This window comes from Aspergillus candidus (genome assembly GCF_002847045.1).
Source record: "Aspergillus candidus strain CBS 102.13 unplaced genomic scaffold BDW47scaffold_9, whole genome shotgun sequence".
Lineage (NCBI taxonomy): Eukaryota > Fungi > Ascomycota > Eurotiomycetes > Eurotiales > Aspergillaceae > Aspergillus > Aspergillus candidus.
Window position 1 is genome coordinate 469,957 of NW_020194014.1, and position 12,552 is coordinate 482,508.

The 12,552-nt window shown below is 56.2% G+C and overlaps 5 protein-coding genes across 5 annotated transcripts; 2 read left to right on the plus strand and 3 right to left on the minus strand.

Moving 5' to 3' along the window:
* Positions 1 to 641: 641 nt before the first annotated feature.
* Positions 642 to 3,230, minus strand: BDW47DRAFT_101752 (coronin). Its single transcript, XM_024811725.1, has 9 exons — positions 3,073 to 3,230; positions 2,985 to 3,013; positions 2,867 to 2,926; positions 2,645 to 2,787; positions 2,547 to 2,595; positions 2,387 to 2,490; positions 1,860 to 2,321; positions 1,123 to 1,810; positions 642 to 1,073 (listed from the first exon to the last, which is right to left on the minus strand). The coding sequence occupies exons 1-9, from the start codon at positions 3,104 to 3,106 to the stop codon at positions 840 to 842; spliced, it is 1,803 nt and encodes a 600-aa protein (XP_024674316.1). The 5' UTR covers positions 3,107 to 3,230; the 3' UTR covers positions 642 to 839.
* A 250-nt stretch (positions 3,231 to 3,480) lies between these two features.
* BDW47DRAFT_101754 (putative kinesin family protein (KlpA)) lies at positions 3,481 to 6,731 on the plus strand. Its single transcript, XM_024811726.1, has 6 exons — positions 3,481 to 3,691; positions 3,745 to 3,883; positions 3,931 to 4,260; positions 4,633 to 4,758; positions 4,810 to 6,374; positions 6,432 to 6,731. The coding sequence occupies exons 1-6, from the start codon at positions 3,674 to 3,676 to the stop codon at positions 6,606 to 6,608; spliced, it is 2,355 nt and encodes a 784-aa protein (XP_024674317.1). The 5' UTR covers positions 3,481 to 3,673; the 3' UTR covers positions 6,609 to 6,731.
* A 1,211-nt stretch (positions 6,732 to 7,942) lies between these two features.
* On the plus strand, positions 7,943 to 9,351 carry BDW47DRAFT_135107 (uncharacterized protein; the record flags this gene model as incomplete). The annotated part of the gene is made up of 1 exon (XM_024818246.1): positions 7,943 to 9,351. Exon 1 carries the CDS (start codon positions 8,032 to 8,034, stop codon positions 9,349 to 9,351), a length of 1,320 nt encoding a protein of 439 aa, XP_024674318.1. The 5' UTR covers positions 7,943 to 8,031.
* A 109-nt stretch (positions 9,352 to 9,460) lies between these two features.
* On the minus strand, positions 9,461 to 10,677 carry BDW47DRAFT_135109 (alpha/beta fold hydrolase; the record flags this gene model as incomplete). Its single annotated transcript, XM_024818247.1, has 1 exon — positions 9,461 to 10,677. The coding sequence occupies one exon, from the start codon at positions 10,675 to 10,677 to the stop codon at positions 9,757 to 9,759; it is 921 nt and encodes a 306-aa protein (XP_024674319.1). The 3' UTR covers positions 9,461 to 9,756.
* Positions 10,678 to 10,764: 87 nt separating this feature from the next.
* BDW47DRAFT_116084 (translation initiation factor eIF-2B subunit family protein) lies at positions 10,765 to 12,409 on the minus strand (the record flags this gene model as incomplete). Its single annotated transcript, XM_024814883.1, has 2 exons — positions 10,765 to 12,217; positions 12,297 to 12,409. The coding sequence occupies 2 exons, from the start codon at positions 12,407 to 12,409 to the stop codon at positions 10,765 to 10,767; spliced, it is 1,566 nt and encodes a 521-aa protein (XP_024674320.1).
* Positions 12,410 to 12,552: the final 143 nt, after the last annotated feature.

The window sequence follows — 12,552 nt, forward strand, 5'->3', positions numbered from 1 at the left end:
TTGATATGGTACCCTGTGGGTTATTCTGTGATAGGGAGTTGAAGTTGTTTTGTATTTGATGGATTTTTGTGTATTCGGTGGGAAGGGCCGTTGAAAATAATCTAATTTGACGATATTGAAGAAGTTGTGGGATTGGACAACTTCTATAAAGGATCAGAAAAGAACCAGTATTTGCAAAGTCAGCTCGAGCATTTAACTGATTGCAATCACTGTTTCTACATCCACTGTAGCGACGAAGGTGACGGAGCCTGAATTTATACACCACCACTATTATATGCACTACGCCGGTCATAGTGAGAACAAGTCTCACTCGAGCCACGTCACAATTGGTATGTTTGAGATGCAGGCGCTCCTGTTGTTATGGAGACTTTACGTACATTAGCGCCGCAGTTGTTGGTACTAGCTCATGCTTCATTGGACTGGATTGATTTTGGATCAACTGTCGCGAGCCGTGGCAGCGTCAAACGGTGGACGGGTGTGGGGTTGACGCCTACTGATGCCAGAGTGCGAATCGCCAACGAGGCTGTGATGTGCTGTGGAACATTCCAATTTTGTGGCCTGGTGGAAGACTGTGGGACGGAACGGGGGCCATGCTGAAATGCTTGATCAGGTTACACTACATGATAAGTCGGGGTTTAGAATGTACATCGAGTATGGATGTACATATACTATTGACACGAACAGACAATCAAACCGTGGCCAAAACAGGTCAAGGAAAGCTATGGACATCAAGAAGAAACAAGAAGGAAAGACGATGTTCTACCGCGCAAACGATCGAAAATAATTACAATACACAGGTCTACGTACAGGGGGGCGCTGCTGCGGAGTCACATCGACGGCTAGCCCAGCTTGGCCTTGAGCGACTCGATCTCCGTGGTCAGGTTCTGCACCTGCTGCGCCTGCGTGGCAATCGTCTTGGTCTGCTCCGCGATCAAGTCCTTGATCGCTCCGATCTCGCGCTGCACCGTGTCGGTCGGGATGGCGCTGCTGGCGGGCAGTGTCGGCCCCGTGGCGCTGCTGGGAGTACCAACGGTTGGGGTGCTGGGGGCTGGGGAGCGGTCGGCCGTGGGGGTCTGGATAAGTCAGCAGATGTCATTGACGAAGGAGTAGGGGGTCACCTACATGACTGGGAGTAGCCTTCTCCGTCTGGTGCCACGGGGTAATCTTGATGGCAGGGGAGGTGGTGTTAGACCGCGAAGCGGGCTTGGGAACCTCGTCGAAGCTGGTATCCACCTGGACGGGCTCGGCCTCTTCCTCCTTATCAGCGAACTTGTTAACCATGGCCGCCATCGAGGCGCCCTGCTCCTTCATAGACGGCTCCGGCCTGACCATCGCGACGGGAGTCGGCTCGGGAACAGGCTCAGGGGCCTTCTTGACGGGCGTCGGTTCGGCGGGCTTAGGCTCCGCCGCGGGTTTGGGCTCGGGGGCACCCATCGTGGCGGTCGGTTTGTCTTGCACACCAGTGACTTCCTTCAGACCCTCGTCCTCAAAGAGACTGGCCATGGACACCTTGGGAGGGATGGCTTCCTTGCCTCCAAACCACTCCGACGGGCCCATGGCGGGCTTGAGGCCAATGGTCGGCGGGTAGATGTCATCCTGGAAGTTCTCGGACCGGCGGGGCACAATGAACGAGACCGGCTCGATGTACGAGTCGTTGACGGTCTTGAACGCGCGGGCCACCTCGTTGTCATGCGTGTTGACCCCACGTTTGGGGATGAAGGCGACACCGCGCTGGGGATCGCCCGACTTGTATTCGGAGAGGTATTCGAACTTGTCGTTCTCGAGCTCAAAGTAGCGGATGTTGCCGTCACTGCACCATATTAGCAGACCCAACAACCAGCGGGGTCACTGTTGCTTACCCTCTGCCTGCGAGGTACAGGCACTGCGTGCCTTCATCCCAGAACGGCATGCAAACACCAGAGATGGAGTCGAGGGTCTTGAACCCATTGATCGGCTCGTGGGGAGCGCGGATATCCCACAAGGCCAGCTGGCGGTCACTCATCTTGGAGAACCCAGTGGTCGCGATCCGGTCGCGCTCACCCAGCCACACGGTACGGCTGTTCTTGGCCCCCGTGTGTCCCTGGGCCTCGTGTGCGGGACGCTCCTGACGCACATCCCAAATCCGCAGCTTCTTGTCGCGCGACGTCGTCACCATGAGGGAGCCATTGGCGCTCCAGGATTGCGACTGAATGGCATCACCCACGTTTAAGGTGAGCTTGGGGGCTTGAGCTTCGACATCCCAGACCTTGATGGTGAAGTCGCCGGATGCTGTTGCTAGGATGTTCTCCGCCGCGGGGTTGAAGAGGAGGTGACCAATTTTCCTGCGCTGGTTAGTTGTCTCGGACAGGGTCATGGCCATGCAGGAACGGTAGGACTTTGAGCTTACTTCGGGTGACCGCTCAGCTTGCCCACCGGGGCAACATCGCGGATGTCATCGGCGTCGACGTCGGGGCGCACAGTAAAGTTGTCCGGTACTCGCCATAGAAGGACCTAGCGGTGTCATTAGTTAACAGATCGCCCATACCCACGACTTTAGATTGACATACCTTGCCATCGTCCGAGGCAGACGCAACCAAATCATCGTTGAACGGATTCCTAACAGTGTTGGCACGTGTGATCCTTCCACGGATTATGTTCAACCCACCAGTCGGTATCCAGGACAGCAGCGGTGTGACCGCGGAAGAGGGGAATGCGCTCGGGCAGCTTGCCACGCTCGGTAAGAGGAATGACAGCGAAAGCACCACCACCACCGGCTTCCCAGTTCACGGAAAGGTAGTGGGGGTTCGCCTTGTCGAAGGTTAGATTTCGGTTGTTTGGGAGGGCGACTCAGGGGCGGGACGGGGTGGGACGGGGCAGGGGGACGAACCTTGACGAGGTTGCTATCCCAGGCATTTCTGGACACCCGGAGGTTATCATAGCATTGATCCTGGTTGATCATCAGCAATCCGCATGGCGGTACCGGGAAAAGGGAGGGGAGATCCTACCTTTCTCGTCGACCGCCCGAAGACGTGTCCTAGTGATTGATACCTGTCAGATTGGCGGGCAACGGAGGGGAGGAAGAGAGAGGCTCACGGTACTTGGAGGAACGGACAAAGCGACCAGACATCCCGGAGGAAGGTGTAACAACAAACAGACAAGACAATGGAGAAAGGGAGAGTGAAACGGTGTAAGAATGACACGGGAATGGAGTAATTGAGAGGACAGAATGGAGAGAGAGCTTAGGGAGTTGTAGCTTCAATGAAGATGAGAGTGGAGAAAGTGAAGCTTGGCGGCCTGAATGCGGCAACGATGGCTGGCCTGACGTTTCAGGTGTCGTGAATCCCCACCATTGCCCCTTTGGGACTAGCGTAATGCAGACTATCCAGATGAGTCAGCTGTAATTGTTTACCGCCTTTGTTGCTGCGGAAACGGCGGATCGGCAATAATAATCAGCATCACCGGCTTCATCCATCGATCTGGACTTGACTGCACACATGTTGACGACAGCGGTCGCCCCCTCACTGATATGTTGCAGTTTTCTTCCCTGTTAGCCTTATCTTGCTTGATCTAGTCCACTTCCCCCCCTCTTTTCCCCACCGTGGCCTCTGTTGTTTTCTTGCTCTTCCTCCTTTCCAAGACCCAGGTACCGACGGATCTCTACCTTTGCTACTCCTATCGCATCCACACTGCCATCATGGAGAACGCGAGCTCGGTATATCTCTGCACATGTTATGCTTCAATGGTTGATACTGACGTCTGTTCTAGGCGCAGCCTCCGAGTCCGACAAGGTCTCGCATCCCCAAGGTCGGGGGCGGGTTAAAGGAGATGACATCGGCTCTGGCCAACTCTCGTTCGGGAATTGCTCCTCCCGGTTCTATTGCCGGCAAGGTATCAGGGATGGCGCGTATGTATACTGTCTATACTGTTAGCGTTCATGGCTGACGAGGACAGCTCCCAACCGCACCAGAAGTACCACACACGCCCCGGAACCGACCAAGACAACCGGAACGACGATCTCGCGCGCAGCCTCCGGTAAGGTACACAACCGGGCCAACTCGTACGCTTCCTCTACGCTGGGTAGATCTGCCTCGACCGCTTCGCGCACGAAAGGATTCGCTTCCACCGTCGGTCCCGGTTCGCGATCCAACACCGGCATGCCCCGTCCACACTCCTCCCTCGCCGGTGCTCGAAAGCCCAACGGACCCTCGATACCTCGACCGGCCACTTCATTGGATACCCATCAGGAGGAAGATAGTACAAGCGTGCTGGGCAAACGAAAGGGTAGGCAACCATTCTCATTTGCTATGTTTTTTCCACCCTCCTTGGTCCCATGGTCACGGTCAAATGGTGGCACGAGCGGCAAGTCGCGTGAGACAATCCCATGTAGACCCGAGCATTCTCAGGTGAAGTCTTGCGCGATGGACCATTCAGCACTGAACCCATCGCACTGCAACTCCCCGGACCCCAAATGCTCTGCTGTTTGCGATAGCCCCAGACCCCTGAGCCCAGACCCCACTACAACCACCCCAACCATACCCCCTCCCTGCAGACTCATGTCCCCATCAAGGCGATCTTCGCGAAAGCCTCCTCCTGTTCCCCATTTTTTGACCAAAGAGTCCACGACCACCGGATTTAACTTATTCCCAGGTGCAGATTGGGACCAGGAATCCCGCGAAAAAACCATGGAAGAATTCTATAAGAAAATCATCTCCGGGGTGAGCCAAGCGGGACAGGAAAGCTTCGGTCTGAAGGAAACGGTGGAGCTCTATAAATCACGAGGTAGGGAATAGACGCGACCTGCGGAAGACCAATCCGCTGACAGAACCGCAGTCAATGAATTGGAAGAGGCCAAATCGGAGGCCTCCGAACAGAACCTTCGTCTCCGGGTGGAGTTGGAGTCCATGAAGGTCCGCCTAGCTGCCGCCGAAGAGGCCTTGAGAAGCGCAGAGAGGAATCATGAAATCTCCCTCGACGACATGAATAAGCGCTATCGAGTGGACGTGGAAACTGCGAGACAAGAGGCCAGAAATGAACAGGATGCTCAGGCCCGACAACACGACGAACATATGAGGCAACTCAAGCGACAGCTTGAGGAAGAATTGGACAACGAAAGGGCGGCTCGACTCCGGGAGATCAACCAGCTCAACTCCCAGACCGCGATGGACGCACAACGGTCTCAGATCGAATTGCAGGCGAAAGAGCGGGAATTTGCCGCCCTCCAGACCGACGTGCAAGGCCTACGGGACGCGCTGGACCGCGAACGAAAGGGCACCCAGGATCTCCGACACAACCTGGACACGGCCAGCAGCAACAGTGTGACGCTGGAATCGTCCATCCGGGCACTCAAAGCCCGGATCGAGTTCCTGGAGTCGGGACGCGAGGAGCAATCTCAGGCTTTCGAGCAGATCAACCAGCGAATGATGGACGCCGTGGCGGAAACCAACGCGACCAAGGACCAGTTGCGCAAGGAGGAAACCCTGCGCAGGAAGCTCCACAACCAGGTGCAGGAGCTTAAGGGCAATATCCGCGTGTTCTGCCGCGTGCGTCCCTCGCTCCGCAGCGAGCCCGTGACAGACATAGCGCAGATCCAGTTTCCCGACGACTCAGAAGACTGCAAGGAAATCAGCCTCATGGGGCCGGAGGAGAAGAGCAGTCTCGGGACAGTGTCCCGCAAGACTAATGTCTTCTCGTTCGACCGGGTGTTCGCCCCCAGCACGCAGAACGCCGAGGTGTTTGACGAGATCAGTCAGCTGGTCCAGAGCGCATTGGACGGGTACAACGTGTGCATCTTCTGCTACGGCCAGACGGGCAGTGGCAAAACGTACACGATGTCCTCGCTGGACGGCATGATCCCGCGGGCGGTGCACCAGATCTACGAAACGGCGACGGGCCTGCAAGACAAGGGCTGGCGATACACCATGGAAGGCAACTTCGTCGAGGTGTACAACGAGAACCTGAACGACCTGCTGGGCAATCCGGACGAGCTCGACAAAAAGAGGCACGAGATCCGCCACGACATGCAGCGGGGCAAGACGATCATCACCGACGTGAACACCGTGCGGCTGGACTCCCCCGAGATGGTGGAGACCATCCTCAAGCGCGCGGCCGCGAACCGGTCGGTGGCAGCGACGAAGGCGAACGAGCGGTCGTCGCGGTCGCACTCGGTCTTCATTCTCAAGCTGATCGGCGAGAACCACATCACCGGCGAGCGCAGCGAGGGAACCCTCAACCTGGTCGATCTGGCGGGTAGCGAGCGACTGAGCCAGAGCCAGGCGACGGGCGAGCGACTGAGGGAAACGCAGAACATCAACCGCAGCCTCAGCAGTTTGGGCGATGTGATCGCAGCCCTAGGACAGGGCAAAGACGGCGGACACATTCCGTACCGGAACAGCAAGGTATGTCCCTCTCTCTCCATCCTTGGCGATTTGAAGAAACACCACTAACTGTCGCAGTTGACATATCTCCTCCAATTCTCCCTAGGCGGCAACTCCAAGACCCTCATGTTCGTCATGGTCAGCCCGCTGCAGGCTCACATGGGCGAGACATTGACGAGTCTGAAGTTCGCGACTAAGGTGCACAACACGCATATTGGAACCGCGAAGCGTCAGGCCCGTGTGCGGGAGTGTTGAACTTACATACTAGTATGATTGATGAGGATTGGCTGGGGGCGTTTTTTGCTCTTTTTTTGCTTTGAGATACCGATAGTTGAGATGTTTGGTTTGGGAATTAGCTGTTAATAATGTACATTTGTTTGGATGATTGGAGTATAAACTGAGGTGTAGGAGTAGATCGGTTGGTCATATCATTGTGGGCTGATCTTGTAGTTATCCACAGTTTGTTTCGCTTTACATGCCACATGCGACCTTTATGTTTTCAATAATATTCTTCAAAAGTATCAAATAGGTTCACTTTAAGTGTTGCTCCACAATTATTAAACCATGCAGCAAAGATGCATTTCCCTGTCTGTATAGTTATAGATCGACAATCCGTCATTCCTTCGCTGGGCCTGCTCAATAAGTGGAATGTTCATCTCTAGATTTATAGCTTTATAAATCACCTAAAGATCAGTATACGGAAGAATCTGACAATGACATTATCGATTCAAATCCAGATCGAGCAATATCTCCCACCAGAGCTAGGAGTGGAGATCAATCCAAGATGATACCCAACCCTAACCTATGGATCTACCAACCCATGTATAATAACCCAACCCAGTGATGATATCCAGGGTAAAGCATCCATCTCCCCAGCAGAATAGTGATCGTCACGACAGGACCCCAAGTCGACGGTGCGGGTTTTTCTCCGTGGCGATAGCTACATCCTCTCTGATAACCAACCCTAAGAGAAGGATGTATATATACTTCCTATTCCCTGTCCCAGAGGACCGGATCGTCCAAGCCCAGGAATCATAAAAAGTAACATCGAACCATGGATCGACCTCGGCCGAGCAATGATCACAAAGTATTAAAAATACTTTCCGTTTTCGTGGTTTCCAAAAGTCAACTCGACATCGCTAGGAAATAAACCTGCCATCACATGAGAAAACCCGACGCGATGGCCCTGCCGTCTGCTGTACCATGTATCCCCTTCCCCATTAACCGCCAAAAGACTGGTTAAAAAACGGGCCAAGAAACGGATGTACCCCGTGGCGTCGACGTCACTGACGAAGATTAAGCTTGGTGGGGCCCGAGAAGGGGGTGTCAGGACCTGGTACCACGGACTGACAGCACGTCATGATCTGAGTTGTCGGGAGAGAAGTAGATCGTTCGAGGAACACGGTCCCTGAGATCTGGGATCGGGGGTTATGACGGTGTGTCTCACTGCCGGTGATAGTGTGGTGGGTTGGACTGACTTTTTCTCGACATGGGGGAGAGGAAGTCTATCGCTGGGCAGAAGGGTATATTAATATTGTCGTTTCTCCAATTCTCGTCGAGTTGGTCATGTTAGAGAGTACTATACTACAGTCGATTCATATGGTCCTCCTATATTTTCCCACAGTGGATACATCCACACAATCATATACATCCCAGATACAATAAAAACACGCAATACATGGCTCACAAGATGTCCATCGTCGTGGCCCACCCAAACACCATAACTTCCAACACCACCCTCAACGGCCTTCACAGACTCCAAAGCAGCCATCCCCGCCGCCGCTCCTCCTGCGGCTCCATGAGCCCCTGGCTCGTCGCCAAGCTGCGCGACGAGCTCGACCGTGTATCATCCACAGACAGCCAGTCCCACACCGTCGAAACAGGCCTACTCGCCCTGCTGGGCCGACTCCCCGGACTGGGTGATCTTGCCTGGACAGATGCAGTCGAGTACTGTCGCGCGTTGATTGAGTCTCCGCGCGAGGCGGCACGATATGCTTGCTCGGCTGCGTCGTGCTCGAGTACTTTCCGTGCACTGACAGCGGGCTTTGCGCCCGACATACCTGACGTTGCTGTGCTGGGGACGGAGAAGATAGCGGCTGGTTTGCGCGGTCGCCCGCTGGATGATATCCCCGGCGGACATGACCCTGGGCTGGACGGCCTTGCGGGCGCGTATAGTCTTGTGCTGTCGCGCCGCATGCCGGCTAGACAGGCCGTGCAGGCGACGTACTTAGGCCTACCCAGTACGATTGATGAGTACGCGGGGTGCGCGGGCGGGGAGGAGGAGGCGCGGATAAGGCTGATTGCGCTGGCGCTGGGCGCTGCGTTTAACCTTGATGGAGAGGCTGTGTGCGTGCTTCTCGATGGGGCGTTCTTCGATGAGCCTGGCACCGGCGACGAGATGTCGGTGGAGGCTGCGCTGCGGTGGCGGGCTGTTAGTGGCGCGGCGTCGATGCTGGATGCGAGTGTTTATGGTCGCGCGTCGTGGGACGAGGGTCTCACTGCGCCGGTTGTGTCGATGGCTGTGCGCGATTTGCTCGACTGGCGCCGTGATGTTGCTGTTGGGAGTGCTGAGAATGCCGTGTCGGCTGTCTGTGGGATGGGGTTTGAGGACCCGTTCCATGTTACCTTGGAGGCTATGTTGCGCGCAGCACTGCGATACCCGCTGGCCGGGGCGTGCTCGATTGCCGGCATGGCTGTTTTGAGTCTGAGTCTGACGGGGTCGGGATACAGACGGGGTGGAAGGGGGGAGCGCTGTGCGGAGTGTGAGCGCTTGTTGAGGGGGGTTACCACTGGTGCGCGGCGGGCTTGGGCACCGGAGGAGCCGCCTACCAGCTATGAGGAGGGTGAAGCTGCTCGTGCGCTGGCAAAGCACGTGGTGGATGGGTTGTTGTCTTATTCTCCAATGATGCAGATGGGGCTTGGGTGGATGCAGTATCTTGTCGCGACGGGCAGGATCCGGTCGTTTGATGCGAGGCTTAGTATGAGGATAAAATCATGAGCTGTACTATAACTTGAAGACCAATCGATATAGAAAAGAAACCTTAATATATGTTATCAAAATCAAGATCATTGTAGATAAGTAGATGATGTCAGATGATGTTAGTAGTCTTAACCTGTCCATATGGCTTAGATAGTGGTTCAACTTACTGAACTGCCATATTGGCCATTATATAGAAACCAATATACTGGAAGTCCTGAGAGTTGATACATTTATCCAAGCCAAATTCACTGTAGAGCGTATCATTGAAAAATCAAAGTCTACACTCACCCATCACCCAATCAATATCTTCACTCCTCGCCCAGGAACAGATCCAGACCAAATATGTATATCCAACTATATATCAAACCAACCAAATCCCACTCAAACCATAGAGTAACAACCCAACACAACATACAGATATCTTTATACTAAACCACCCCGTAAAAAACTCAGAACATCCTCCATAAACCTCCCCCCCTGCTCAATCCACGGAAAATGGCCACACTCCTCATAGACCAGCACCCTAGCGCCAGGAATCCCATCCGCCGTCTGCCGCGCAATACCCGGCCCACAAGCAAGATCGTCCCTCCCAGAAATAATCAGCGTATCTGCCCTCACAGCGCCCAACCCGTCTATCATCTGCCGTGGACGCTGCAGCGCCGCATCACATCCATACACGGCTGTGTAGCACCACAGCGGGAAGACGCGGTTTCCGATGGCGGAGAGGAGGGTGGGGAGGTAGCGCTTGGGGTCATAGAAGTAGAGGGGCCAGAGGGCGGTGATATCGCGTGTGAAGGAGGTGTCTGTTTGGGGGTGGGGGCTGGGGAGTGGGGAATATGCGATGGCGGCGTGGTAGCGCGGGTCGTGGGCGAGGGTCGCGCGCTCGGTGAGGAGGCGGCGCTCGGAAGTGCCGATTAGTTGGTGGTTGAGGAGGATCAGCTTGTTCACGCGATGTGGATGTGTCTCTGCGTAGCCGAGGGCAATGGCGCCGCCGTTGGAGTGGCCGAGGATGGTGGGGAGAGTGTCGAGGTGGAGATGTTGGCGCAGGTCGTCGAGGTCGGTGGAGAGGTCGGGCATGCTGGTCATCTGGGAGACGTTTGCTGGGCGAGATGAGTTGTCTGTTCCTCGTGGGTGGAAGAAGAGGAGCGTGTTGTTGTGGGTGTTTGCGAGGGGGGAGAGTCCATGTTGGAGGTATCGTGAGCCGAGGCCCCAGGCTGGACACTGCACGATGATGAGGCGCTCTGTAGAGGGTGACTGGCTTTGCACAATGTATTCAAAGGTGAGGTGTGTGCGCGCAGAGGTGAAGAGGTGACGTCCTGGGGTGATGGCGGACATGGCGGACATGGCGGACATGATGCATCTGCGTACTGATCTCTGGTGTACTGATGGGTGGTTTACAAAGGACCACCCCACAGATGTCAACAGATTAAGCTATAGATCTCCAAACAGTCTATCATACAACGCAGCCAGATCGGCCGTCCTCCGCCGCAGCGTCTCCTCCGTCAGCACGCCCTCCTCACACACAAACGCATCCACCAGATGCAGTGGGATCCACTCAAAGTACACATTATGCACATCCAGCTGCAGCCTATCGTCCCTCTCCACCATGGCCTCCTCCAGCACACGCAAACCCTTGACATCAGCCCGACACCACGCGTCCACCACCTCCGGCGGACCATTATCCTCAGGGGCATCGTCGCTGACCACGTCCGGACAGCCATTGATCTTCTCCGCCTGGGTCAGCACAACCACATGCGTGGCCAGATTGACCTCCCTCGCACTCAACACAACCGGCAGCGACCCCGTCTTATTACAGATCCCCTTCCGCGCAGAGATCTGATCCGCCCCAAGCAAGACGACGTCCACCCCGCGCGCCGCCACCGCCGCCGCAGCATCAGGGTACAGCCGCACGCGCAGCGTCTTCCCCGCTGGCTGCTCGACCTTAAACCGCGACATCAGCGACGACGCCAGACTTGCGCCCTCAAACAGCGGCCGCGACTCCAGCACGCGCAGCTCCAACGTCGGCACATCCAGCCCAGCCCACGCCTCCAGCAAACTATCCCGGATCGTCGAACTCGCCGACATAGTCAGCACCGTCAACGTCTCCTTCTTCCCCTTCTCACCGTCCTCCTCCGCCAGCGCCTGGAAATACTCCCCCAGCGCGGCCTTCACGCCCCCCGCGTGCCCCACCCTCCGCTGCAGATGGAAGTCCACCACCGCACCGATCCGCTCCCACGTCTGCAGCGATGAGCCGACCGGCCCCTCCCGCCGCACATCATCCATATCCGCCACGACAGCCAACAGCGCATTCAACGTCGCAGCGCCCATACTCTCCCGACCGTTCTTCACAACATGCCACGCAGTCATGCGTATACTCGCCCACTCCGCCAGTGGATCGCGCCGCTCGCGCGCCATCTCGATCAACACATCGCGGAACACAGTCAGCGCCACGGCGGCCAGCTCGTGCGCCCCGCTCTCGTGGTCTGTCTTTAGCCGGTCCAGACCACACGCGAGTACGCCTCCTGCGCGAGCGCCCAGTTGGCCCTCGAACCACGTGCGGCGGAGGGTATCGCGCAGTCGCGGCACAGTCTGCAGCGTCGTGTCGGTTAGGACCTCCTGTGCGTTATACCACCGCCAGGTTTCGGCCTCCCAGTCTGTGTGGATGGCTCTGGCGGTGGCGTCAGTGCGGAGGGTGAATGCGAATGGGTGAACGGTCCATTCGCGTCCTACAGAGTCGTCGCGGAAGGTGAAGGGCTTCCCTGTGCGCCAGTGCGAGAGGGTAATCGGGCTCAGCGTTGTTTCCTCGGCTAATTCGCGCCATGCCGCGGAGAGGGCGTCGGGATCGGTGGGCTCGATGCTGCCTGCTATTGGGGCGAGGTGGTGTCTAGACCGGGAGGAGGGTATGTGAGAATCGTGCGAGGGTGCGTGCTCATGGTGGTGACCTGGGGGAGGGGTATACGGACTGGTAAGTGCGGACTTTGGCGCTGCGTTGGAAGAGCGCGACTTCGGGGTTGGTGGGGCCGTTTGGGAAGCGGAAGATGAGGGAGGAGACGACGGCTTGCTTCTTAGTAGCCATTCTGGATATGATGGACATTGGGGGTCTATTCTAGATATTAATTATGACGGTGTACGAAGGGGAGTAGAGTAGAGTGATCGATCTCGATCAGATCACACTGACATAATGCCCCACAGTCTGACATGACGTCACCATATATACTC

Bases quoted from the DNA above. Each gene is read 5' to 3' on its own strand.
- BDW47DRAFT_101752 (XM_024811725.1), bottom strand. From the start codon at position 3,106: ATGTCTGGTCGCTTTGTCCGTTCCTCCAAGTACC. The intron at 2,927-2,984 runs GTAGGATCTCCC...ATGATCAACCAG, and splicing joins TCGGGCGGTCGACGAGAAAG to GATCAATGCTATGATAACCT. The intron at 2,491-2,546 runs GTATGTCAATCT...TGACACCGCTAG, and splicing joins CTGCCTCGGACGATGGCAAG to GTCCTTCTATGGCGAGTACC.
- BDW47DRAFT_101754 (XM_024811726.1), top strand. The intron at 4,759-4,809 runs GTAGGGAATAGA...ACAGAACCGCAG, and splicing joins GGAGCTCTATAAATCACGAG to TCAATGAATTGGAAGAGGCC. The intron at 6,375-6,431 runs GTATGTCCCTCT...TAACTGTCGCAG, and splicing joins TTCCGTACCGGAACAGCAAG to TTGACATATCTCCTCCAATT.